The sequence below is a fragment of the Dromiciops gliroides genome, chromosome 2 (genome assembly GCF_019393635.1).
Source record: "Dromiciops gliroides isolate mDroGli1 chromosome 2, mDroGli1.pri, whole genome shotgun sequence".
NCBI classification, from domain to species: domain Eukaryota; kingdom Metazoa; phylum Chordata; class Mammalia; order Microbiotheria; family Microbiotheriidae; genus Dromiciops; species Dromiciops gliroides.
The window spans coordinates 74111563-74137390 of NC_057862.1; the positions used below are offsets into that span (position 1 = coordinate 74111563).

The 25828-nt window shown below is 41.7% G+C and overlaps 1 protein-coding gene across 2 annotated transcripts in view; it reads right to left on the minus strand.

Moving 5' to 3' along the window:
• ENTPD7 (ectonucleoside triphosphate diphosphohydrolase 7) overlaps positions 1-24858 on the minus strand; it is a 35376-nt gene extending 10518 nt beyond the window's left edge. For both annotated transcript variants that reach the window (XM_043982008.1, XM_043982007.1), the window contains exons 1-6: positions 24444-24858; positions 22435-22608; positions 11814-12019; positions 9479-9629; positions 1344-1447; positions 161-217 (exon numbers count right to left, since the gene is read on the minus strand). In XM_043982008.1, the coding sequence (XP_043837943.1) occupies positions 161-217; positions 1344-1447; positions 9479-9629; positions 11814-12019; positions 22435-22608; positions 24444-24451 (700 nt within the window). In that variant the 5' untranslated portion in view covers positions 24452-24858. The remainder of the gene's footprint in view (positions 1-160; positions 218-1343; positions 1448-9478; positions 9630-11813; positions 12020-22434; positions 22609-24443) is intronic.
• Between the last annotated feature and the right edge of the window lie 970 nt (positions 24859-25828).

The following is a 25828-nucleotide window of genomic DNA, read 5'->3' on the forward strand; positions in this document are numbered from 1 at the left end:
GGTGGCACAGTGGATAAAGCACTGGCCTCGGATTCAGGAGGACTTGAGTTCAAATCCAGCCTCAGACACTTGACACTAGCTGTGTGACCCTAGGCAAGTCACTTAACCCTCATTGCCCCGCAAAAAAAACAAAAACAAAAAACAAAACAAAAAAACTCACCATCTTCATGGTCAAATCTTCCCAAAACAAAGTTGATCCCAATCCACGCATAAACACCTGAGTGAGATAAAAATCATTCATTCAAATTTTTCCACCTCACACCTGACATCCGTCCCCCTGAAGCCTCCACCAAAACATTCTTTACTAGAAACCTGCTACATAAGCTACCTTTTCCTCCAGGAAAACAAATGTGGTATTTCCCCGCATATACAATCAGATGTCAATATTTTACAGATTTCATGGGAAAAGATGAGAAACTTTGACACCATGCAAAAAGACAACTAGGTGTCATAAATCCCAGGAAATTTACTCCTCATTTCTAACAAATAGAAAAACAATTTGATGTAAACATTAGCCTATAAATTTAGCCCAAAGGTAACAGACCCAATGTAGTGATGGTTGTCATGGAGACACTAACACTGTATACCTGGAGCTATAAGGAACAGCACTCCTTAACCTGGGATTTTCCCTTCAAAGGAGACCATTAAGAGATTTCAGGGGATCTGTGAACTTGAATGGGGGGGGAAATTACATCTTTATTTTCACCAATCTTTAACATTTCCTTTAATTTAAAAGAAAATTATTCTGAGTGGGAATCCACAGGGTTTCACCAGCCTGCCAAATGGGCCTATGACCAAAAAAAAAAGGTTCAGAACTCCTGGTGAAGGGAAAGACATCAAAAGAAAAAGGGTGACCATCCCAAAGCAAGTTAAGAAAACAGAATCAGACTAAGGCACAGTAAATAAGTGCTTTCTGCGTTCAGACATTTTTATCCTATTTTGATACAGCTGTCCACTTTTCCATTTGATTTGGAAATCAATTATAGTTTCTGAAGTCACATGCTGATTCCAAAATTACAATTAGATATGAGAAGCCCCAATAGGAACGATCATCTTTAAATACTAAGTACCCTCCAGCAGATGGGTTTTAAACATTAGACTAAAACCAGGCAAAATTCCTTCCCTCTAGGAACTATATCTGAAATCAAATGTCAACATAGAGTCATATAACCGTGCCCAGCATGATATATAACAGAATCAAGAAAAAATATGCACATATAGAAAGATAAAAATAATTTATGAAATGGTCTTGAATAGAATTCAGATACTGTGTGATATTTTACTTTTATTAAGACAATACAGCCATTTAAGTGAAAAATCAAGTATATGTTTAGTCGTAGTACCTTCTTGTTTCCCAGAGATCACTTCTGCTTGAGAATGTGAAAAGAGGAAGTCAAACTCCAAGGGCAAATCTCTCACTAGATCGGCCAGTATTGCCAACTGCTTGCTACGGGAAAGACAAGATCCACAAATTGAACATTAAGTAACTTTTCTTGTTCCTCGATCACCTAGTCTTGTTATTTCAACTTAACCTTTATGTTCTCAATGTTTACTTTCTTTATCTACCTCTTAACTCCTGAAAAAAGATGTACCTCTAAGGTTAAAACAGTGTTCCAGCATAGCTTCTACCAATCTTATCCTAAAAGGGGGTACAGTAAGGGACTAAGTACAAGCTTGGAAAATGAGACCACAGCTCTGTGCCACACACAGCATGAGTCTGAATGAGCTGCAGGCAAACGATGGTTCAATTCTCTGACCCATAAAATAATTATACCTGCTCCTATCTTCAAACATAACAGTGAAATCAATGCATGGTGAGATTAAATTCATTTTCAGTGCCTCTAATAACAAACAATGCACCCTGTCACCAAGTCAGAACCACTACTTAGTTTCATGAGATTATTTTTATATCTCCTATATATAACCTAAAAGTCAACCTTTTATTTATTAGATTAAAATATCAACCAATGAGGTCCTTCTCGTTTTAATAATACATAGCAGGATCAAAATACTCTGGTTTCAACATTTTTTCTTCTAAAATTTCAAGTGTCCATGGATTACTGGATTCATGGATATTATCAGATGAAAACAACATTAACATTGGCATATAAAACAATAAATAATAGTAAAAGTGGAAGTGCTCTGTCAAAGTTAAATGCTCTAACTTGGGGGGGGGGGGAGAAGTTGAAGAAAATTTGAACGCTGAACATGACACCAATACCATCAGAATCAGAAATGTAGGATGAGGGCAGGGGAAGAGAAGGGAGTGGATGGTAAAGAGAGTATATGAAGGGGACAGAAGTTTTAAAAAAATCTATTTATTTACAAAATGTACTTTGGTAAAGGGCTATTACTATACATATCTCAATAATCTAAACATTGTTCAATGGCTAATGCACTATTATAATCAGACTTAATCCCAAAGTTTACAGTGTATCCTTTTTGTTGTTTAAATTTTTTAAAAAACATTTATTTATTTATTTATTGGTGAGGCAATTGGAGTTCAGTGACTTGCCCAGGGTCACACAGCTAGTGTGATTTGAACTCAGGTCCTCCTGAATCCAGGGCTGGTGCTCTATCCACTGCGCCACCCAGCTGCCCCTGTTGTTTAAATTTTTGTGAAGAAATAGATTTGCAAATATTGACAAGGTTTAAAATGATGTAGCTACCAAAATGTCATTACTTCTTGAATATTTTGTTAACTGTTAAAAAAAAGAAAAAGAGAGGGAGGAAAATGTGGCCAATAACTAAATGAAGCCAGTTTATGTTTTTCTAGATTTCAAATGACTAGAAATACACTCTTGGCTCAGGATACAATCACCACCGTGAGTTTCATTAAGAATAGCACTTAGGGGCAGCTACATGGCACAGTAGATAAAGCACTGGCCTGGGATTCGGGAGGACCTGAGTTCAAATCCAGCCTCAGACACTTGACACTTAACTAGCTGTGTGACCCTGGGCAAGTCACTTAACCCTCATTGCCCCGCAAAAAAAAAAGAATAGCACTTAAGGGGCAGCTAGGTAGCAAAGTGGATAGAGCACCGGCCCTGGATTCAGGAGGACCTAAGTTCAAATCTGGCCTCAGACACAACACTTACCAGCTGTGTGACCCTGGGCAAGTCACTTAACCCCAATTGCCTCACCAAAAAAAAAAAGAAGAGTAGCACTTAAAACTTAAACCTACATTAGAAGTAACTGTGGTTTAGTAGAAGACAGGAGCAGCTAGGGCCAAGCCCTGCCTCTGACACATACTGGCTCTTTAACCTCCTAGCGCTTGGGGCACTAATTCTCTAAGACTGTAACTCTCAGAGAATGTGCCAAGCTGCACTGGCAGAGGGAATTTCCTCATCCTGGAGCTCCCTATACTAATGCAATCACAGATCCAGTCCTTGTCCCTAACAACATCAAATACAATGGTCCATAAACTTCAGTGTTAAATATTATCAACAGAAGATATCATGAGAGGAAAAGGGCTAGGTAGCTATTCTCCACTGAACTATGCAGGTAGGTGGCGCCATTGTGCACAGAGTGAGGGGCCTGGAGTAAGACTCCTCTTGCTGAGTTCAAATGTGGCCTCAAACACTTACTAACTGTGTGACTGAGCATCTCACTTAACCCTTTTTGCCTCGGTTTCCTCATCTGTAAAATGAGCTGGAGAAGAAAATGGCAAACCACTCCAGGATCTGCCAAGAAAACCCCAAATGGAAAAGAATTGGACACAAATGAAGAACTCAACTGAACTCCGCCATGCAGAGAACTTGGGACTGGGGAGCTCCAAGGGAGTTCAGATCATCTTGTCCAAGGCCTCTGGAACTCCAAATCCAGTGCTCTCCCCACTACGCCACATGCATCACGTTCCACCCCGTCCCCTACCGGATAGGCTCGGGGCGGCTGCTGACCATGTCTTATATCTTCATATCTCGCCTGATACCCAGCAAGTGGCATGGCCTCATGGTCTTAGGAGCTGAAGGAACTCCAAATGAATGAACAAACAGATCTCCTCTGAAGGCTCTACAAGTATGCAAATTTATATAGGGAGACTGGTGACATATTACCAGGGAAGGTTACAAACAGGGTAAGAAAAGGGCTATTCCTTTACAAGTCCCTAGTTAATTAACATTTGTATTCAGTGTTTCCACCTTAATGCAAAATATGATATATGGATTCAATAAGACATTATTGTTCTATATAAAATGAATGAGAAATTCAAAGAAACATGGGAAAATATAGATGAACTTGTACAGAGATACATAAGCAGAATCCAAAGAATAAACTACTTAAGTGAAAATGTCACTAAAACACCAATAATAATGGTCCGGTGAACAGATAAGGGGGAAAACCAAACCCCTCCTTCTCAGCCAAGTCTGAGGACTAAAAAGGTAGGATGTTGTATACAGCGTCAGATGAAGTCATAACTATTTTACTTTGTTATATTAGGGGGAGAAGGATTGTCTCAGGAAGTGACTGTGACATAAGAACAAAAGGCATCCGTAAAACGTATGTGTGAGAAATTAAATTCCTTGCTCATCAAAAGGGATTGGATGGGGGCAGCTAGGTGGCACAATGGATAGAGCATCGGCCCTGGAACCAGGAGGACCTGAGTTCAAATCTGGCCTCAGACACTTGACACTTACTAGCTGTGTGACCCTGGGAAAGTCACTTAACCCCAATTGCCTCAAAAAAAAAAAAAAGGGATTGGATGGAGCAGATTTCCCAAGGCCAGGCTCAACAGCACTCCTCCTCACCTTTGTTCTAGTCACCTAAGACATGGTGGTGGCCAAAGTCTCCAGGCTCCACACGGCCCACCTGGCATGCCCTCTGACCTCACCGGCCTTCTCTAACAACATTCCTTCCCCGGCTATGAATCTCCAGCTGTTCATAGATTTTGTGATAACAAGCCATGGGCCTCACTCTTATTGCTGACAGGATTCTAGATCTCCAGAGGCTACAGTGACTTCCCCTTTGGCCTGCTGGAGCCAATACTTGTTACTACATTATGAATGTCTGAAACATTCGTCAATATGTCTTGCTTCCCTCAGCAGCAATTTTTAAACCTCTTAAGCTCTCAAAGACACCATCATCTCCATGAGGCCAGTCATGAGCTTCCTTACCCAAGCTCAAAAATACCCCTATATCTTCACTCAAGGTCTCTTCCTTTACCCTAGTCACAGAGGAAAAGGGGGCTCTTTTGGTCAAAGTCAAACCCTCTACTTGTGCCCTCAACCCCATCTCCTCCCACCTGCTCTGGAAGTGGCCCTTCAATTATTGTCTCGTTTTTGACCTCGCATCAGACTGGTGCCTTCCTCATTTGCCCAGAAAAATGCTCTGATCTACAATGTCTATAAACATCTTGCCTTTGACACTTACTAGCTGTGTGACCCTGGGCAAGTCACTTGACTCCAACTGCCTCACCAAAAAAAAAAACACAAACAAACAAACGAAAAAAATCTTGCCTTGACCCTGCTGCCCACATGCCCCTTCCCTTTCACTGCTAAGCTCTTAGAAAGGATCATTTCCACTTAAAAGTTTCTACTTTGAGACCACCCATTACTTCGGATTCCCCTAAAACCTGGCTTTTATTCCTATCCCTACTGAAATGGCTTTCTCCAAGGCCACTGATTGGTGATCTCAGGGGCTAACTCTGACGAGACCCACCCCACTCTAGCTGTCTCTCCAGGAGCTTCTCTCAGCTCTTGTGCTAACTCTCTCTCTCTGTGCTTCTCTGTCTCTCTCCTTGTTTCTACCTGTTTGACTGATCATTACCCACGCAGGAATTACGGTGCAACAGAAAAGGTACTGCATTCAAAGTCAGAGGTACTGGGTTCAAATCCTAGTTCTGCCAGAGGCACGTCACTGAGACCTCTCAGAGACTCTACTTCTTTACCTGTCAAATGAGAACTAGCTGATATATACAGCCCCTTCCAGCTCCAGACCCGTGATGGGTGGCCCTTCATGCCCTTGTGGGATGATGCGTGATGTGGTGGAGATGGAATCAACAAGAACAGACTCTGAATGGATATTGGTAAGGAAAGTGAGTGCCAGTGAGGCTAAGTCTGAACCTACATCCTCTCCTCCACATTCAGTGGTCAAAGACCACAAAGTGCCCGTTTCCTGACACTCCAATCAAAAGGAGCTGCTGTGCACCCTCCCTGATCTGGTTAGGAAATTATTTAATTTAAGAGGTGTCAGGGGATAGTCAGGAATGACTTTGTGACTTACTCAGGTGAACAACAGAATTTCCAGTCAAGACTGACCCCACATTTTCACACTGGGGACAATCCATCCCGACAGTCAAAGCTGACTGTATAGCTAGAACACATCTAAGGAATCACACAGGTCGATTATGCATTTTAGAACGTTGGGTTCTGAATGAGCTGACAAAAATGAGCAGTAATAACAACAGCTCACACTTAAATGGTCCTTTAAACGTTCACAAATTGCTGAAATCTCATTTGCCCTTCCCATGAAAAGGTCGAATACATCTTTGATCTTCTCTTCTCCTTCATCTCATCACAGCCAATCAATAGTTTTAAAGTCCTCTGGGTTCACTCTCAGATGAAATCGATCTCATTTCTCCCAGATCTACTCATTCTACCTTTTCAAATCCATCCTTCACAGCAGTGGTGTCAAATTGAAATGGAAATAGATCCCTGTGGGGACATGATGACTTTAAAAGTCACAAATTAGCACTATGTTGTATTACAGTTTTACTTATTTTGTTCAACATTTCCCAATTACATTAGAATCTGGTTCCGGCAGATTAAAAACTTGGGAACTGGAAGGTCTCTGCTGCCAGGTAGTCAGTTTGACACATCTACTTTACAGACCTGCTAAAATGGTCTTTTCTAGTGTTCAAGTCACTTTCCTCTCTACTGCCATTGAAGGGACAATAAAATACAAATTTCTTAACTTAGCATTTAAGTATTTCTCCTCCACAAGAATACAACGTCCTCTTCCAGTTTTATTTCTCATCACTGTCCTATAATAATAGCTGACATTTATATAGCACCTATGTGCTAAGCACTTTACAAGTATTATCTCATTTTGTCCTCACAACAACCCTGGGAGTTTGGTGCTTGTTATTATCCTCATTTTACAGATAAGGAAACTGAGGCAGACAAATATTAAGTAACTTGGGAAGTATCTAAAGCTGGATTTTAACTCAGGTCTTCCCAATTCCAGGCCCAGCACTCTAACCACTGTACCACTGAGCTGCCCAAGGAAATGACTAGCTTTTCTATGATCTCATCCTAAATATGCACTTGGGCTACTTCCCATATCTTCATTCCCTCCAGGCCCCACTCAGGCGTCACAAGAGCCTTCCCAGACCCTCTAACCCTACCCTATGCTCACAGCTGAAAGTGATCTCCTCACAGTTTTCTAGAGCACTCTGTCTGGATTTCTCCTTTACTGACCAGAAGCATGGATCTGCCTCTGGATGACATTTTTTTCCTCCTATTTATATCTGCAGCCCCCAACACTGTTCCTTGCAGTTGGTAAGGGCTTAAAATACATTTATTGAACAAATTGATTGGTTTGGCTTATGTTTTTCTTTGGCAAAAAGAAGGGTTTAGTAAGGGGGGAAATATCAAGAATGCAAAAATAAAAGGCATTTAATATACCTTTTTAAAAAGAAAGGTGGTAAAAATTTTTAATTAAAAAAAAGAAATAAAAATTTTTAAAAATAAAAAGGTGCTATCAAAAAAAGAAAAGAAAGAAAGGTGCTTTTAAAAAAGGAGATAGAATTTCTGGAAGTTACCTTGAAAAACCACAGAATTAAACAAAAAAACACCTGGTAGTTTAACTGTGTTTCACAAACAGGAGGCCCTGGCATTTGTAGGAAATAAGTTCTAGAGGGTTCCTTAATGGAACAAAGATGTAGAAGAAAGACAGGGAGGAAAATGACAGACTGAGAATAGGTCTAGCTCTGACCAACTGAGGTGGAAGAGATCCCACTAACCCAGATGCTGAGAAGCCGGGATCCAACCATGCAGAATTGAGCTTTGCTCTTTAAAAGCATCAAGACCACAGAGGCCTGACACAGACGAGCCAAGTGAGAGTCTCCAAACTGGTCAGCAGGGGGAGCAATATTTCAGCATCCCAGCAGTCACCTTCACAGTTCTAAATAAAATAGCCAAGGTCTCTAAGTTCCTCACTCTGCCCAAAAACCCCCAACTGTTCTGCCTCTCAAGCTGCTCTTGTCTAACTCTCTGAGCTTTTAGGGTGCAGGCCAGCCCTTCTTCAAGTCCTCCAAGCTCCAAAACCAGCCCTTCCTCCTTCACACCGATCTAAATTCCCAGGCACTCCCCACTGCCTGTCTCTGTCCTGAGGTCTCTTCTCTTCTCCCTCCACCCTGCTTCACTTAGAGATCTCATCGGCTCCCAGGGATTTAATAACCACAACTATGTTGATGATTCTCAAATGTCCCTTTCCTGCCTCAACCTCTCTGCTGATTTCCAATCTCTTATCTCCACCTGCCTTTAGATATCTTGAACTGGATGCCCAGTAGACACCTTAAATTCAACACATCCACAACAGAACAAATTATCTTCCCCCTAAAGTCTTTCTCATCTCCTAACTTCCCTATTTCTGTAGAGGGCAACACCATCCAGTCCCTCAGACTCTCTCTCTAGGAGTCCATCCTGGATTCCTCGCTCCCTCTCCTCATCACATCCAAGCTGTTGCTTGACCTGTTGATTTCATCTTTGCATCATCTCTTGGATTACATCGCCTTCTCTCTGATGCAGGCCCTCGTCTCCTCGTGCTCGATTACTGCATTAGCCGTCTGGGGGGCCTCCAGTCTCTTCCTGCTCCAATCCATCCTCTTCTGGCCACTAATGCAATTTCTCTAAAGAGCAATCCAACCCTGTCACCCCCGCTCCTCTATAGACTCCGGTGGCTCCTAGTTGCCTCCAGGATCCAATACAAAATGCTCTGTTTGGCATTCAAAGCCCTTCAGAGCCTAGCCCCCTCCTACCTTTCCAGTCTTCTTTCCCCTCGCTCCAGCCAGTGACACTGGCCTTCTGGCTGGTCCAGAAGACACTCCATTCTCCTGGCTCCAGGAGCTTCCTGTCTGCCCCCCATGCCTGGAACGCCCTCTCTCCTCATTCTGCCTACTGGCTTCCTTTAAGTCTCAACTAAATCCTGTCTCTTCCCAGGGGTTTTTCTCAACCCTTCTTAAGTCCAGTGCCTTCCCTCTACTGATTATTCACTATTTATCTTGGATACAGTTTGCTTTGTATACACTTGTTTGCTTGTCTTCCCCATTAGACTGTGAGCTCCTAGAGGGCAGGCTTGGCACAGTGCCTGGCACACAGGGACTGACAGACTGATAGGACTAAGGCATGAATGATGTCATGGCCTTCCCAGGGAGCAGAAAATCCAAAGGAAACTCCAATTAGTGAGATAAGCAAAAGGCCTTCCAGAGGCCTCCAAATGCACAGAATCCACATCTTCTTCCAACTCTCTGGGCTCTCACCTCTCTGGAAGAAGCCTCATGCCTGCTGTGCACAGGATATACAGGGGTGTCTCCTTGTGTTTCTTCACAGGCACATGAGCAGCAGCAAAACTCAGCAGGGGGCGAAGGTAATCACTGGCATGTTCTGGAGTGTCGGCCATTGCAGAAATACCTACAAAAATGAAAACAATTTGTAAAGGTTCAATACACAGTTTAAAAAACTGCCCACCTTGTACACAGTATCATCAACATTGAGTGTCGACCTACTGTGAAGGACTATATTCTTCTCACCAATGCAATGGTACAGAAGAGTTCCAGGGAACTCATGATAGAAGAGGATCTCCAAATCCAAGAAAAAAAAAGAAAGAAAGAACTGTGGAGTATAGATGCTGATTGAACCATATTATTTCTTTTGTTTTGGGTGCTGTTTTTTTTTCTATTTTGAGGTTTTGCATCACTGCTCTGATTCTTTTTCTTGTAACAGGATTAATGCAGAAATAGGATTAATGTTATTATGTGTATATATATATATATGTGTGTGTATATATATATATATCTATATGTATATGTATAGAGATATATAGATATAACCTATATCAGATTACCTGCTGTCTAGGGGAGGGGGGAGGGAGGGGAGGGAGGGAGAAAAATCTGAAATTGTAAAGCATGTATAAACAAAAGTTGAGAACTATCTTTACATGTAACGGAAAAAATAAAATACCTCATACATTTAAAAAAAAAAACTGCCCACCCCCCAGTCCAGAGGATCCCACTGCCAGAATCCTTCAAACGTCCCTGTGTCTGGGAAGAGCATCACCAGCCCCAGACTACCTACTTTTAACCTCGGGGTCATCTTCCACTCTTTCCTCTCCCCCACCTTCCACATTCCATCGTCAGAAAGACTCATCAAGTCTTCCTTCATAGCACTTCTCCTGTCCATTTATTTCTCCCCACTTCTCTTCATCCTGCTTTTTAGATCCTCATCACTTTTCACCAAGACTACTATCAACAGCCTCCTAAGTGGACTCCCTACTTCCAATCTCTCCTTCACCCAACCTGATGTTCACACAGCCACCAACATATTATATCTCTCAGGCATACACCTGAAGCATTTAGTGGTTCTCCATGTCCTTCAAGATAAAATGCAAACTCCCATCCTGGAATTTAAGGCTCTCACAAATGGCTCTGCAATGTATAAAATGGATAATTTCAATTATTTATTTATTGGGGGGGGGCGGCAAGGGAATTGGGGTTAAGTGACTTGCCCAGGGTCACACAACTAGTAAGTGTTAAGTGTCTGAGGCCGGATTTGAACTCAGGTCCTCCTGACTCCAGGGCCAGTGCTCTATCTACTGCGCCACCTAACTGCCCCATTTTCAATTATTTTTAATTAAAAATTTCTTGTATAAATAAAACCAATGTAGCCAAGATTAAAAGTTGAAAACTGGGGGAAAACTTTCATAAACAATCTCTCAGATAAGATATGGTTGTGCCGAATATTGCTGTGGCATAGGAAATGATGAGCTGGTTGATTTAGAAAAACATAAAAAGACTTGAATCTATGAAAGAAGATGCTATCTACCTCCAGAGAAAGAACTAACAAATAAAAATTTATATAGTATGATCTTACCTAGAAGGAAGCACAGAAAAGCAGGTTTGCTTTGAAAACAATGTGTAGGATTTATTACATAGGTTTTCATGAAATGGAAATTTATTGTTTCATAATGAATCCTCTCTCATGTTCTGCTGTGTACATGGAAATATTTTTTTTGTCTTGTTTTGTATTTAAGTTTAAAATGAATAAAAAATGTTAAAACAAAAAACAAAACAAAATGTCTCCTACCTACCTTCCTAGTCCTTATCTCACAGTTCCTTGTATACACTGGATCAGCCAAGCTGGACTACTAGTTGTGCTCCAAATTCAATTTCACATCTGCACCATCCAACCATGTGCCTGCAATATTCTCCCTCATTTTCTCAAAATCACCATCATCCGTCAAAGATCAGCTCAGGTGCCAACACCACCTCATCCTAGAAGACTCCCAGCTGTTCCATACTCTCACTCTCTTCAGATTACCTGTTCTCCCTAGTAGAACGTAAGCTCCATCAGGGCAGGGATATGTCTCACTAAGATCTAGGATTAGGGCTCTGTAAGCAGTAGGTACTTAATAAAAGTTTGCTAAATCGATTGATTTGAAACATGAATTTATGAGGACACAGAACAAGAAATCCACTTTCTGTCTCCACCATATAGCAGTTATGAGGAGAAAAGACGACTTCCTTCCTTCTTTTCCCCTACCCAGTCCTATTTATGCAGTCATTTATCACCATAACAAGAACATAGCCCAATTGGTACCTGGTTTGATTTTTTTAACCACTGGTTGGCTGTTGCGATCTCTCATCTGTTTGATATCCAATAAGTCATGTGGGTTCCCATTATGACGTGGCCAGAAATAAACAAAAATCCTGGAGCCACTGCTGCCACAGTCCACCACAAGGCCATAATTCAGAGTTAGATCTTCAGTGTTTGTAGCTTCCAGTTCTCCTACTCGAGCTAAATACCTGAGAAAAGGGAGAAAGGGAGCAAGAGTTGAGCAGCCATGGAGAATAGAAGCCAAATCCCCCCACATTTAGAAAGCACAGGAAAGAAGGGTTTCTAGAACAGATTTCAATACTGATGACTGTACTGACAAATGTGAACACAGTCAGAATGCTTTACCAAGTCTGCTCCTCCCAAAGAATTAACCAATGTTAATAATGCCTGCTGCCTTTAAGAGTATTGTTCATTGACCTCCACAAACTGATGCAGTGAAGTAAGAACTTATTTATACAATGACACTATTATAAAGAAAAGCAATTTTGAAAGTCTTGATTTCAGGGGCAGCTAGGTGGCACAGTGGATAAAGCACCGGCCCTGGATTCAAGTTGCTATGCATCACTGTACAATGGATAAAAGATCTGCCTTTTTCCTACTTGGATAGTGGTGTTTCCCATAAAGCTGTGGAAAAAATAACATGTAAATAAACAAGATTAAACCTATACCCTTCTTCCCAATATAATGTGCTCCTCACACAGACTTTATATCAAGACTCACATCTCAGAATCATTCACCATCATCTTCGATGAACTTCATTGAAATATCCATCATTATAATACTGAAACATACCAAATATTCACCATCTTCCTAACTTCCCTATTTCTATCGAGGGCAGTGCTAACCTTCTAGCCACCCAAATTTGCAACCTCAGAATCATACTTGCCTCCCTTTTTTTTAATGTGATTTGAATCATCAATGAAAACAAACATTTCAATATATAAAGAAGAACAAGACAAGGGACAGTATAAGAAACGGTGACCTGTTACTGTAGAACTTGAAATGGAAACGAAATAAGTACCAATCAATTGGGTAACGGTTTGCAGTGGGCCAGGTTACTGATGGGGGGCTGGGGGGTAGGCAAGAGTTAACCCCAACACTCCCACTATACCAACTGGTGCTACTGGAAGCAAGTGGTACAGGTGGAGTTAACTCTGATCCCAGGCCGACTGATCTGAGATCCAGCTGTGGGCCCTGTGAACCAGAAGAGGACAAAAGCACTTCTGAGGACTTGGGCAGACAGCTCCTGAGATCCCAGGGGCCCTCCTTCCCTGCTGGTGGCTTTTATTTGCTTTTAGCTTCCTAAATTGCATTTACCCCAGGATGGTGTTTCTAGTAAAAGGACTGTTTACTTGAATCCCCAGGCTCTGAGTGATCCATTGCACCAGGTGTGGAATAACTGAGCAAACTATGTCCAAGAATATCATGAAACCCTGGCAAAAAAAGATTATGAATCCCCGTCACCTGTGACTCTTCCCATGCCCTCATGTCCCACATCCAATTGGCTGTCAAAGGTTTATCAATTCTGCCTTTATGCTATCTCTTTGTGGGAGTTCCACTGTACAATACAAACCTATTTGCTTTTAAAGACCTTCACAAACTGGCTTACCTTTCCAGATATATTACACATTACTTCCCTTGGCACACTCTATATTCCAGTCAACCTGGCTCACTTGATGTTCCTTGTACAAAACTCCACAGTCCATCTATACCCCTGGCCTCTCTCTGCATAGTTAACCTGTTTGTGAAATGTGTCCCCTCCACTCCCAGAATCCCTAGCTCCCTTCAAAACACAGTTGAAGTGGGACAGCTAGGCAGTGCAGTGAATAGAGAACCAGCCCAGGAGTCAGGAGGATCTGAGTTCAAATATGGCCTCAGACACTTGACACTTACTAGCTATGTGACCCTGGGCAAATCACTTAATCCCAATTGCCTCACCTAAAAACCAAAAAAAAAAAAAAAAACCAACCCAACAAAAAACAAAAAATATAGTTGAAGGGCCACATCAGGCTTCTCTTGATCTATTTCCTAGACCCTTCAACCCCTGAAATTACTTTTATTGACTATGCTTTGAATTTACTTTTATTTGTACATATTGTTTCCCCTAATAGAAAATCAAGATCCTTGATGGCAGACTTCCATTTTTTTGTTTTTGTTTGCCCAACAATTCTCACTGTAACTGGCACACAGAAAGCACTTCATAAGCATATTCACAAGTGGCAAACTCTATGTGGATTTGCTCTAGATCATACAATCCTATACTGGCAAATGCTATAACGCTAGAACATACTCTTATCACTCACTCTGCACCGACCCTTCCCCCCTTAGATTATAAACTCCTGGAGAGCAGGGGCTGTCTTTCCCCTCTTTTTGTATCCCAAGGGGCCTGGCACAGAGTAAGCACTTCATACATGTTGACTGACTGACCCACACTTCAGAATAATCTAGCCTGTGTTTCAGAAGACTTGCATCTCAGACAGCAGAGTTCATTGTCACAGTCAAAAGGCAAACTTTCCCCCCAAAATTATTATTAACTAAAACCAAAAAATATAATATTTTTAAATCCTGAAATCAAAATGGCCAAGCAGAAACAGAAATGAAGTGATCTTTCCTATTCTATGAGAGAAAATAATTATTAATAATGGATTTCTTGCGGGGGTGGGGGGTGGGGGGGCCAGAGATCAGTTTCTCAGTCTTTTCTCCATCCCTAACCCTTCCCCAGAAAGTCTAGTTCTCCTAGATCTGGGACAAACCCAAGGGAACAAAAGAAATGGAGATAGACTCTTTTGTCTAGCTCAGTGAAGGAAAACCACACCTACATAATGGACTTTGCCTTGAGCAACTTCAGGGAAGATCTTTTGCACACTTTTCCCTGATGTCAATGGTAGAGTACATTTTAACGTGAGCCACCTTCAAATCATGTCAACCAACGAAATTGAATGATGCTAACCAATTAGCGGTGATCAAGGTATAATGACCCACCTCTATCAAAAGAGGATATAAACCCTCAGAAGAGGCCTTTAGAGCCTTTGGGGTTTTAGAGGCTCTCTTGGCTCTCTCTTTTTAAGACAGAGTAGGTCTGGTAGGTCTTCTGGGGTTTTTCACCTGCTCAAGCTAACTGGTATGCTGAAACTCTCTCCCTGCTTTCTCTACCACTTGGCTTGAGACCATATGGTTAAGAAGACATGTGGTCAATCCTTTAATGGTATATAATATTGAATAAATTAATATATGATTGCCCAAAACTGATAGCAATAGTAAATCTTTTTTAAAAACACATCTACTGGGGCAGCTAGGTGGCGCAGTGGATAAAGCACCAACCTTGGATTCAGGAAGACCTGAGTTCAAATATGGCCTCAGACACTTGACACTTACTAGCTGTGTGACCCTGGGCAAGTCACTTAACCCCAATTGCCCCGCAAAACAAATCAAAACAAAACAAACAAACAAAAAACATCTACTACAAAAAAACCACATTTTTAAGAAGACATAAATGTATGTTCTATGTAATTTAGAATACATTTTTTTAAGAGAAAAATGACAGAGAAAGTTATTTGATAGTATTCACTAATCTGAAATAGGGTCCATGGGAATGAGGCAGGTGGCAAAAATCTGTTAGCACTGAAAAATCCAATGTTCTTCATCAGGGATTTCCCAGTCCCTGAGCTCAAGTCCCACCAATAAGCTCCAGAGAGCTCACAGCTGGGACAGAGGCTGAGAATCACTGGGGCCAAGTTACACAAGTTTTGTACTCACTTCAATGCCATTAAGGAACCAGCCAGTAAAAAAAAAAAAAGGGGGGAGTGTTTCTGTCCCCAGGGCAAAGTCGGTCCCTATCTAAGCCCCCTTTTAAGTCTTCCACCACTTGACCTGATCCTCAGAAGCCATTACTTTCACAGGTCTCATGACTTCTTCCTGGGGACATTCCCCTGAACTTGGGAGCCCCTCCCCTTCTCCACAAGCCTGTTGCTCCCCCTCACCACCTCCTTTCCCCTCTCCTTCAGAGGAACTGTTCAACTTTTCTGGGGTGTGGACCCTTTGGCCATGATCTGGTGAAGCCTATGGACCCCTTCTAAGAATAATGTTTTTAAATGCACTAGATTTAAGTATGGATCGCAAAAGTAACTAAGCACACTGAAATACAGTTGTCAATGTATTTTAAAAAGCAAATTCATGGACTCCGGATTAAGAACTCCTGCTGTACATCCTCATCTCTCCCACTCTTCAGTCTACCCTCGCTACATACACCAATTAAAACTGTTTCTTTAGACATCAGATCCCATGGCTCCTTCAAGCAACCCTCTCCTAGAACCACAGGATTTCGAACTGAAGAAACTTTCAGGGTAATTTAGTCCAAGCCCCTCCCCCCTCTTTTTTACACATGAGAAAACTGAAGTTCCAAGAAGTCAGTAAAGCTGCCCAAATTCCACAGCTTAAAAAATTCCACTGGGATTTGAAAGCTCATCTTCCCACTTTTTTCACTCCACAACCCCTGCCTTCGTTGGCTGGTTTATAGTTCAAAATGCTACCTTGGGTCTTTTCCAGTACTTACCTGCCTCCAGCATCCACACCTTAAAAGCAATAACTTTTGTGTTCTCCCAATTCTTACTTAGTAAGGCATTCTTTTCACAATAGGTACCCTACAGAAAGATGTTCCTGACACAAGGATTTGACTGTGGGGCTCTGTCTCATTCAAGGAAGATTTCCTTAACTTGCCTCATTATCTTTGAGTTACCTTTGGTAGATCCCAGCTAAACAAGCAACTGAATGTTCTCATTTGATGCCAACCTCGTTAACCACTTTCTCCCTATTCTTCTCATTGTACCCCAGCTCAAAATCTGAATACTAGCTGGAAAGCAAGAAAATATAACAGAAACTCTTTAGCTGACACTCCACAGATTAGCCTCCACTCCTGCTTCATAACCAAATACAAATCAACACCAGACATCATCAGACTGAACTGTCAAAGTTCTGACTTCCTGCATTATATACACACAAACAAGCATCCATAGAATAAAAATAAATCACTGTTGTAGTAATAGCATCTTGGATCCCTCAATCTCTACAATGTAGATATGCTTCTTTATACTTAACTAACTGGCAGCCGCACTCTGCCTGCTCCTTTTTTTTTGGCTTCCCAAGCACAGAATAGACTTGATTGCCCATAGTTTTATGATGTAGGCATCAGTGCTAATTATCAGCACTGAATACTTTTGCTGATACTGCATTAAGCCAATTTCCAGAGTGAAATGAGATCCTAGAAGGAAAAAGGTACCAAAGCTTTGGGATCCCACAAGTCCCCAAAGAGAAGCTGTCTTGGACTTTCCTTAAAACACATTGATTGCTGCCATTGGAAAAGCAGGATTTCTCTCTATTCAGCTGAATCAGTGAAAAGTTGCCCACTCATACATCAGCATACACCCAATTGGAAGACAATGGCTTTTTAGTGCCATTATACTGAAAACATAACAGGATTAAACTAAGCCAATACCCAGTATCTAAAATCAACACCAATTATGCCCCCTTTTAGGGCTTCAAACAGAAGTCAATTATAGTATAAAACTCAATTAAAGGGGCAACTTGTCAACCTATGGCAACCAGCTCCTTCCTGTTTGCCCCTTGGAGTGTCTAAACTGTCACTCTTTGCAGAGTTCAGCTAATCACATCATAGCTAAAAGTATGGTGGACATTTACTGTCTAACCTTGTCCTGAGGACTCAGTTTCTTCATTTGTCTGATGGAAAAAAAACAACTAAACAGAAGCCGGCCTTTATGTTGTGCTTTAAAGTTTGCAAAGCATTTCTCAAAGACAGCTTTATTTGAGTCTCACAACAATCTTATGAGGTAGGGACTACAGATATTATCATTTCCAATTTAGAGGTGAGGAAACAGAAGTTCAGGGACTAGTCCATGATTACAAAATTAGGAGAATGTGAACCCAGGTCTTTCTGAGTCCACTAAGGCAAACTGACTCTCTTGTGTACCATCAATCTCACAGAGCTATGGCAGAGATCAAATGAGATAATTTACATAAAGTACTTTATACACACAGATAGATGGATGGATGGATGAATAAATAAATGAAGCTGCAGCAAAATGGAAAGAACTCAGGACTGGGGAGTTAGAACAGCAAGTTCCAAGTCCAGGCAATGCCACTTGGTCATATGACCATGGGCCAATCACTTTCTTTCAAACAAGGGCCCTGCACTAGACAATCTCTATGGCCCCTTTTAACTCTCATCTTCAATGGTCCTATATGACTTAGGACTATAATATGTACCCAGAAAAGCAACTTTGAAGATCAGAGATTAGCTCCACAAAACTTATATATTATCTGAGAAAACTGTCTTTATTGTCAATAGGAAAAATTCAGTTAGCTACTAGGAAATAAGGTGGATTCTTTTTTTTTCCAATTCAATTCAGTAAAAGTTTGCTAATAATAGCTCATATTAACATACTAAGTATTAATATGCTAAGCATGTAATAAGTATCAAGCATTAAAAGAAATAAAAGGTTTGAGGGTAATACAAAGACAAATAAGACACTAGTCCCTGTCCTCAAGGACTTTACACTACAGCAGGGAAATAAATGACTGATATACAAATAACTACAATACAAAATACAATATATTAAGTGAATAACAGAATAAACAAAGCCTATGAGAGATTCAAGGAAGTAAAGGTCTTTTATAACTAGGGGAATCAATGGAGGCTTCATGAAAGAGGACAGATAGGATTTTGAGAGGTATAGATAGAGGGAAAGAGAAATCTGGGAGCACTTCAAAAGTGGGGAACAGAAGGAGATGTAAAAAGACAGGGCATGTTCATGGCACAATTAATGGTCTAAGTTGTTTTCATATAAGGAATGACAGGATAGAAGGCTACAAAGGTAGACTACTGCTCTGGAAAGCTAACATGGATACCAAGCTAAGGAACTGAGACTTTACTGACTTGCAAAGACAGAAGCCATTGAAGCAGTTGCACTGGAGTACATCATAGACAATGTCTAGGCAAAACCAGATCAGGGAAAGAAACCGGAGGTAGGGAGATTGCTCTAGAGACCACTGCAACAGTGTAGGGGAGAGATAATGATGACTTAAGAGTACTACCAATAGGAATGTAAAAGGAGATGGTGGATAGGAGACACCAAAGAATTAGAATCAAAAGAAACTCTCATCTCACTGTATGGTAGAAGGTGAGGGAAAAGGCATCAAAGAACACACTCAAATTTTAAGCATAGATGGCTGGTATAATGGTGATGCCAAAGGCTCACAAGAATCTCTCATTTCAATTTCATTCTTGAGATTCAACCTTGTTTCTTAAACAAATGAATACTTCTTTTCCTGCTGCATTCTCAAAAAGGGAATCTTTGTTACTAGCATCTGCCCCAACTCCTTTACTCAGTCAAGCATTAACAATTTCCAATTTACACTCACACCTGGACTCGCTCTCCATATTTCTCAACTGCTACCTTCCCCCCCCCTTACCCAAAGTCCCTGCTCTTCAGCTCACCCATGATAAGCTCCTGGAGGGCAGGGACTGTCTTGCTTGCTTACACTTGTACTCAAAGGAGTTAGCACAGTGTCTGTCACATAATAAGTTCTTGATAAAAGGATTTCTCTGTTTAGCTGAAGGAAGTTGTGGGTATCATACCAGCAGCCTCATAATAAAACAAAGCAGTGCTTCAAACTAGACAAAAATTCCTCTAGGAAAAAAAATGAGGCTACTGGGAAGGAACAACATTAGAAATTTTTGGTTTTAAAAAGAAAAAAAGAAAAATGTGCTGTGGGCAACTTCATTGGTGGTATCTTCATACTTAGCTAGGCCAGACCTCAAATCCATCCCCACTGGCCTGACACCAAGCGTTTCCAGCTTAGTAGGACCTGTCAGACTTTTCAGTCTGCTGATACAGACTTTAGAATTGAGAATCACAGGGGCAGCTAGGTGGTGCAGTGGGTAAAGCACTGGCCCTGGATTCAGGAGGACCTGAGTTCAAATCTGATCTCAGACACTTGACACTAGCTGTATGACCCTTGGCAAGTCACTTAACCCTCATTGCCCTACAAAAAAAAACAACACAAAGATGTATCTTTAGGGCAGCTAGGTGGCTCAATGGATAGAGCACCGGCCCTGGAGTCAGGAGAACCTGAGTTCAAATCTGGCCTCAGACACTTGACAACTTACTAGCTGTGTGACCCTGGGCAAGTCACTTAACCCCAACTGCCTCACCAAAAAAAAAGAATTGAGAATCACCTTCATACCACAATGAAACATAAGAGCAGGATTTTTGTGGAAGGGATGCTCATTATTATTATTATTGATGATGACAGAAATTCACATTCATGTGATGCTTTAAGGTTTACAAACACATTTTCTTTTATAAAAAAAGAATACTGGGGGGCAGCTGAACAAAGCACCAGCCTTGGATTCAGGAGGACCTGAGTTCAAATCTGACCTCAGACACTTGACACTTACTGGCTGTGTGACCCTAGGCAAGTCACTCAACCCCCATTGCCCCGAAAAAATTAAATTTAATTAAATTTAATTAAATTTAATTTAATTTAAAAAGAATACTTTGGGGGGGTATCTTTTGTCTTTATGTAACTTAAAAGCACTTTCTTAACAGTAAACCTACCAAATACGTGATACAAATTATCTTCATTTTGCAGAAATTAAGTGACTTGCTCCTGGTCATACAGTTAGTGAATCATCAATGGGATTCAAACATTACTCTCAAGTCTAAGTCTGATGTTTTTTTAGTACTCCACTGCCTTTCCAAATTGTCAGCTATGTTTTGGAAAGGTGAGGGTACAAAATAAGTAACCACCAAATAAATGAGGCATTCCTATATGTTTGAGACAGTGTGTATTTAACTTTTTTTTTTTCTAAATAAAATTTTTGAATGCTCAACAGGCCATAGACTAAGTAAGCAAGAAATTTCACTAGCCTGGGTAGAAAAGTAGAAAGAAAAGGAGGCAGAAAACATGGGTTTTAGTTCCTTTGATACAAACTATATGTGTGACTTTGGGCAAATCACTTTGCTTTTCCGTATTTGTTGCCTTCTCTATAAAGCAAAGGGTTTGAACAAGATAATTTCTAAGGTAGCTTTCAATTCTAACATTCTATAATTCTATTATTATATTAGGGGTCCAAAATTATGAGGTCTCCATAATCTTCACAGATAACCTAGCAATAATGAATCAGTCCAAGGGGAGTCAGAGATAAATGGTTTAATGAAGTATTAAAGTGATTCTTACACTCTGAACATAAGCCTCTCATGACAGTGTGAATAAACACATCAGATGAGACATATAAGACATATCAGATGAGATGATCATTCTGTCAGAGTCAAATCCTTTCCTTCCCTTAAAAGTTCAGTATTTCAAGAAGATAAACAAGAAGACTGAAGATAAATTCATGGAGGTAAGGCTTCAGAAAGAGAAAATGAAGTACAATATTTCAGAAATGTTAAGAGAAGTTTCAGAGAGGAGCCTCTCCTGATTTTTAGGGCTAGTGAGGAGCTGGAAATAGGAAAAACCTCTTGTGCCAGGCAGCTCTAAAAGAGGTAATGCTTGGGAATATTTCATAGAATCATAAAAGGTAACAGTTTAAAAGCTTGGACTAATGCCAAACCTACATTTTGCAGATAAGGAAATTGAGGCCAGAGTTTAAGTAACTTGCCCAAAGTAAAAAAATCAAATTAGAAGTAATAAAGGCAAGGAATAGGCCCCAAATTTCCTGATTTCTGTCTTAGTATCGCTCTGTATCACTATGGTACCTATTTTAAAATGAAAGTATAAAAAACAAAAGATAGAATCAATAAAAATAAGGTTAAAATGTAACTTCTTTTACCTTGGGAATAAAAAAGGCATTTGTGCAAGATTCAAATAATTTAACAAAGAAATATAAAGCCCAGTTACCTAAATAAAATATCTTCAAAAGGGCTCCTTGTTAGAAAAAAAAAAAAAGCTGTGTTTCGAAGATGACAAGAACATCTAAACATGCCAAAGAATACTTTTAATTTTATTGCTAACTACATCAGAAACTATAAAACATATCAAAACGAATCACTGCTATAAAGTATATAACACTTCAAGGTTGTAAAAGGATTTAACATTTGATTTGTGCAACAATCTATTATCTCCATTTTTCAAGTCAGTAAACTAATCCCGAGACTGATATGCTCAGCAACATATGCCTAGAATGCTGAGACAGGACTCAAACTCATGCCTTCCTAATTTAAAATCCAGGACTCTATCCATTCAGGACACTACCTTCATTTGTGAAGACTATATAAGAAAATTATAGCAAACAACAAAAGAATGCACTCTTTGTTTAAAAAAAAAAAACTTGATTACAATCTTTCCTGACCTTTTTCCACAGGGCAAATATGGTATAAACAATTTTGAGCCTCGACCCCTAGCATGAGAAAATTAGTTTTAATATTTGTGTGATAAATTGTATGAAATTTTATTTTTCTTTTTTTCAAGGCATCCCTTAAAAAGGTCAAGGGGCATAACAAGAAAAGTGGCTTGTTCAGCCATTCACTCTTAAAATATTATCCTTCGTGATAAAGCTTACATTGATATACTGAAGTTGACTCACCTTTCATACTGTCTATCTTGAGGTGAGGTAGAGCCCCAGTGTCGAAAGTCCACTAGAACCATAAGTAGAAGGAGACAGGATATGAGGAAAAGTCCCAGAAAGGTTACCCGCTGACGTGCAAACGTAGGTACGGTAAAATACCAGGAAGCCGGGCAGAGATATGAAAAACTAATCCTGAAATAAAATAAACCATTAGAAAAGCGAAAAAACAAATTCTTATAATTCATTGATACCAACGGAAAATGCTAACAACATAGCACGATCAAAATACTTGCTACAGATCAATAAGCTGACTTTTAATAGGATCTAAATGTACTGTACTAGCTTTGCAAAGTTTGCATGGACCACCTGGTATAATTTGAATGAAATTCAAGGAATGGAATTTAAGAAATCAAAACTATGATATTAAATAGAAGATCATTTATCTCCCTGCACAATCTCACAAAAAGAAATTACAGAGTCACAGCAATTAAATATTTCAAGCAAGCTGCTAGAAAAGCAAGAGTCCCTCCCAAAAGTCTTGAAAAAGTTCTTAACTTTAAGATTAACTTTCTGTACTGATTCAAAAGACTAGGCCTGGGGGCAGCTAGGCGGCACAGTGGATAAAGCACTGGCCCTGGATTCAGGAGGACCTGAGTTCAAATCTGGCCTCAGACACTTCCTAGCTGTGTGACCCTGGGCAAGTCACTTAACCCTCATTGCCTGCCAAAAAATTTAAAAAAAAAAAAAGACCAGGCCTAAGGATTCTAAAGACAATTTTTCCAGAAAAAATTCAGCCTGGTAATAATAATGACAGTGATGAGAATAATTAACATTTACATAGTATTTTAAGGCTTGTAAAGCTCTAGTTAACAGCAAATATTGAAAAAGTACATCTATCTACAGAGCAGAGAATGATAACTGGACAAAGTACCGAAAATGACATTTTTCCTACCCATAAGAATGGGAGAGGCCTGTACCATAGTGGACACTCAGCCTGGAGGAACAGGAAGACTTGGTTTCAAATAACACCTAGGGCAGATACTGGCTGTGAGACCCTGGGCAAGTCACTTAAACACCTGAGGCTCCCACACAACTCTAAAACAAAAAGTAGCAAAATTAAGTGCCTATCTGCATTTGGTAAAGGGGGTTTCTTCATTAGGCACCATACTACACTAATTGAACCACAGGCCCAAAAAAGACTACAAGATCTGGAATCTCCTGGCATATGATATAACATTGTGGTATAACTGAGTAACAAATAAGTGACTTACAGAGTCCTAGACTTTCTGCCTATTTTCTCCCCAAACTTTCAACATGAGCAGTGGGCACCAAGATCTGTACAATTAGTGAATTTGTCACACTCAATGATTTAATGGTGAGAAGAATACAAAGATAAAAACACGGTTCCTGCCCTCCAGGAAGGAGCTCGGATTTTAATAGGAAAGATTAAACAGGTAACATGAATGGATGCTACAAGGTTCTCAAGAGGGGGCCAAAGAAAAACTCTGAGAAAGCCCAGCGGGACAGATCGTTTAGCTTGGGGAAGCCTGGGAACTCATTGAGGAAGTGGAGCCCGAGCAAGGGGTAATGACCTCTGTGTGATTGGGGGGTACCTTGGGAAGGAAGATAAGAGTCTAGATACGGGCCAGGAGTAAGCAAAGGCCAGGAGATGGGCGTGCGCTGGCAGTTCAGGAAGGGCTCGGTACTAAGGCTAAAAGCTGGGGCTGTCCTAAGAGACCTTGAATGCCGGTTAAGGAGCGTGGCCGGAGTGGAGGGAAGGGGGGGGGGGCGGGGACAGGAGGGTGTAGAGGAGGTGGGGAAGTACTAAAGAATGACACACACACAACCTCACACAGTCACACAACTCACACTGACACGTATACACATGTACTCTTGAACGCAATGACACACCCACAGTCTCACACACAACCACATACACTGTCACACTCACATCCACATATACGTGTGTACACACACACACACACACACACACACACACACACACACACACTCCCCTACACCCCTACCTGGCCATGGGCTCCCTCGGGGCGGGGCGGGGGGCTCAGCCCCTGTCACCTCCTTTTCCTTTTCCCCAGACAAGGAGGCTTCCTCGTCCCGGGCATCTCCGTCTGCGCCAGCCTGGAGAGGGGCCGGCCTGGGAGGAGGCCTGGGCCGCAGAGCCCCGCCGGCCTGGCCCGGCTCCGGCAGCCCCTGCTCCCACTGGTCAGGGGAGCGGCTTCGCCGCTTCCCCGGGCCAGCTGGGCACTCTTCCCTGCTGCCTGTCTCCCCCGCCGACGCCGGGACTCGCTCTCCCACAGGCCGCGACACGTCCCCGGGGGTCCCCGTGCTGCGGCCCGAACGCCGACTCAGGGGGGTCCCAGGACGCTAGCCTACAGCCTCAGCCCAGCCGCTTCTCAGAGTCCCTTGGCCGGAAGGAGGGCCCCGGCCGGCCGCGGCGCCACGTCCCCAAGGAAACGGTCAGGAACCAATGAAAGGAGGCCTCCCCCTCCAAAGGGCTGGCCCTCGCTGGACAGAACGCTGAGTAAACAGCACGCAGCCAATCCGAAAGAGAAGTTGTCCTCTACAGCCCGCCCCGAGACGCAACCGCAACCAATCACGGAGGGCGTTCGGAAGAAGGGGGCGGGGCCGTACGGGGACTGGTGGGGAACAGGTCTCCGGGATTAAAGGGCAGGCTGCCTCCTCTCTTCCGTTATTGCCCCGCGGCTCCAGAGCACGCGAGCCAGACCCTGGCGCGGAGGGTCGTCTCTGAAGCGGCCTCATACGCCTGCTCTGAGCATCCCTGCCCACCCCCGCTCCCTAAGGAGGCTCCCAGCGGGAGCCCCTGCTCCTCACGGTTCCGGTACGGCAGCAGGCGGTTTTCCTCCGCGCTCCCACAGCTCTGGAGCTGTGGGCCCAAGCCCCCGGCCAGTTTCCCGGCCAGCTCCCGGGACGCCTTTCATCCTAGCCCTTAGAATCCGGCTAACTGGGCAAGATGCACCAGTTAGGAACATCTTGAAAATGACTTCTTAAACTGCGTGTCCTTAACCTCCAGTTTCCTGATAACTTCTGTGTTGGGTGAAGCTGCTCTGTTCAATGTGCAGGATATGATTTCCTATCCATCCACGAGCTAGAAAATATCACGTTCAATACAAAGGTGATCAAGAATACCCTCCTTTAATCCTGTAACAGTCGTGGTTTAACAAATGCCTCATATATCCAATCAGCAGGATCAAAAAACAGGATGAATCCACATCCTCTTTTCATCTGCTGTGCTAACGAGCAGAAAGTACTATAAACCAGATTTAGCCTTTTTTCACCTTATATTGTATATAGAACATGTTGTAACACATTATGGAAATCCAGGTTTCAAAACTGATTTTTAACTACCTTTTACTGAAGACACACCTACGGA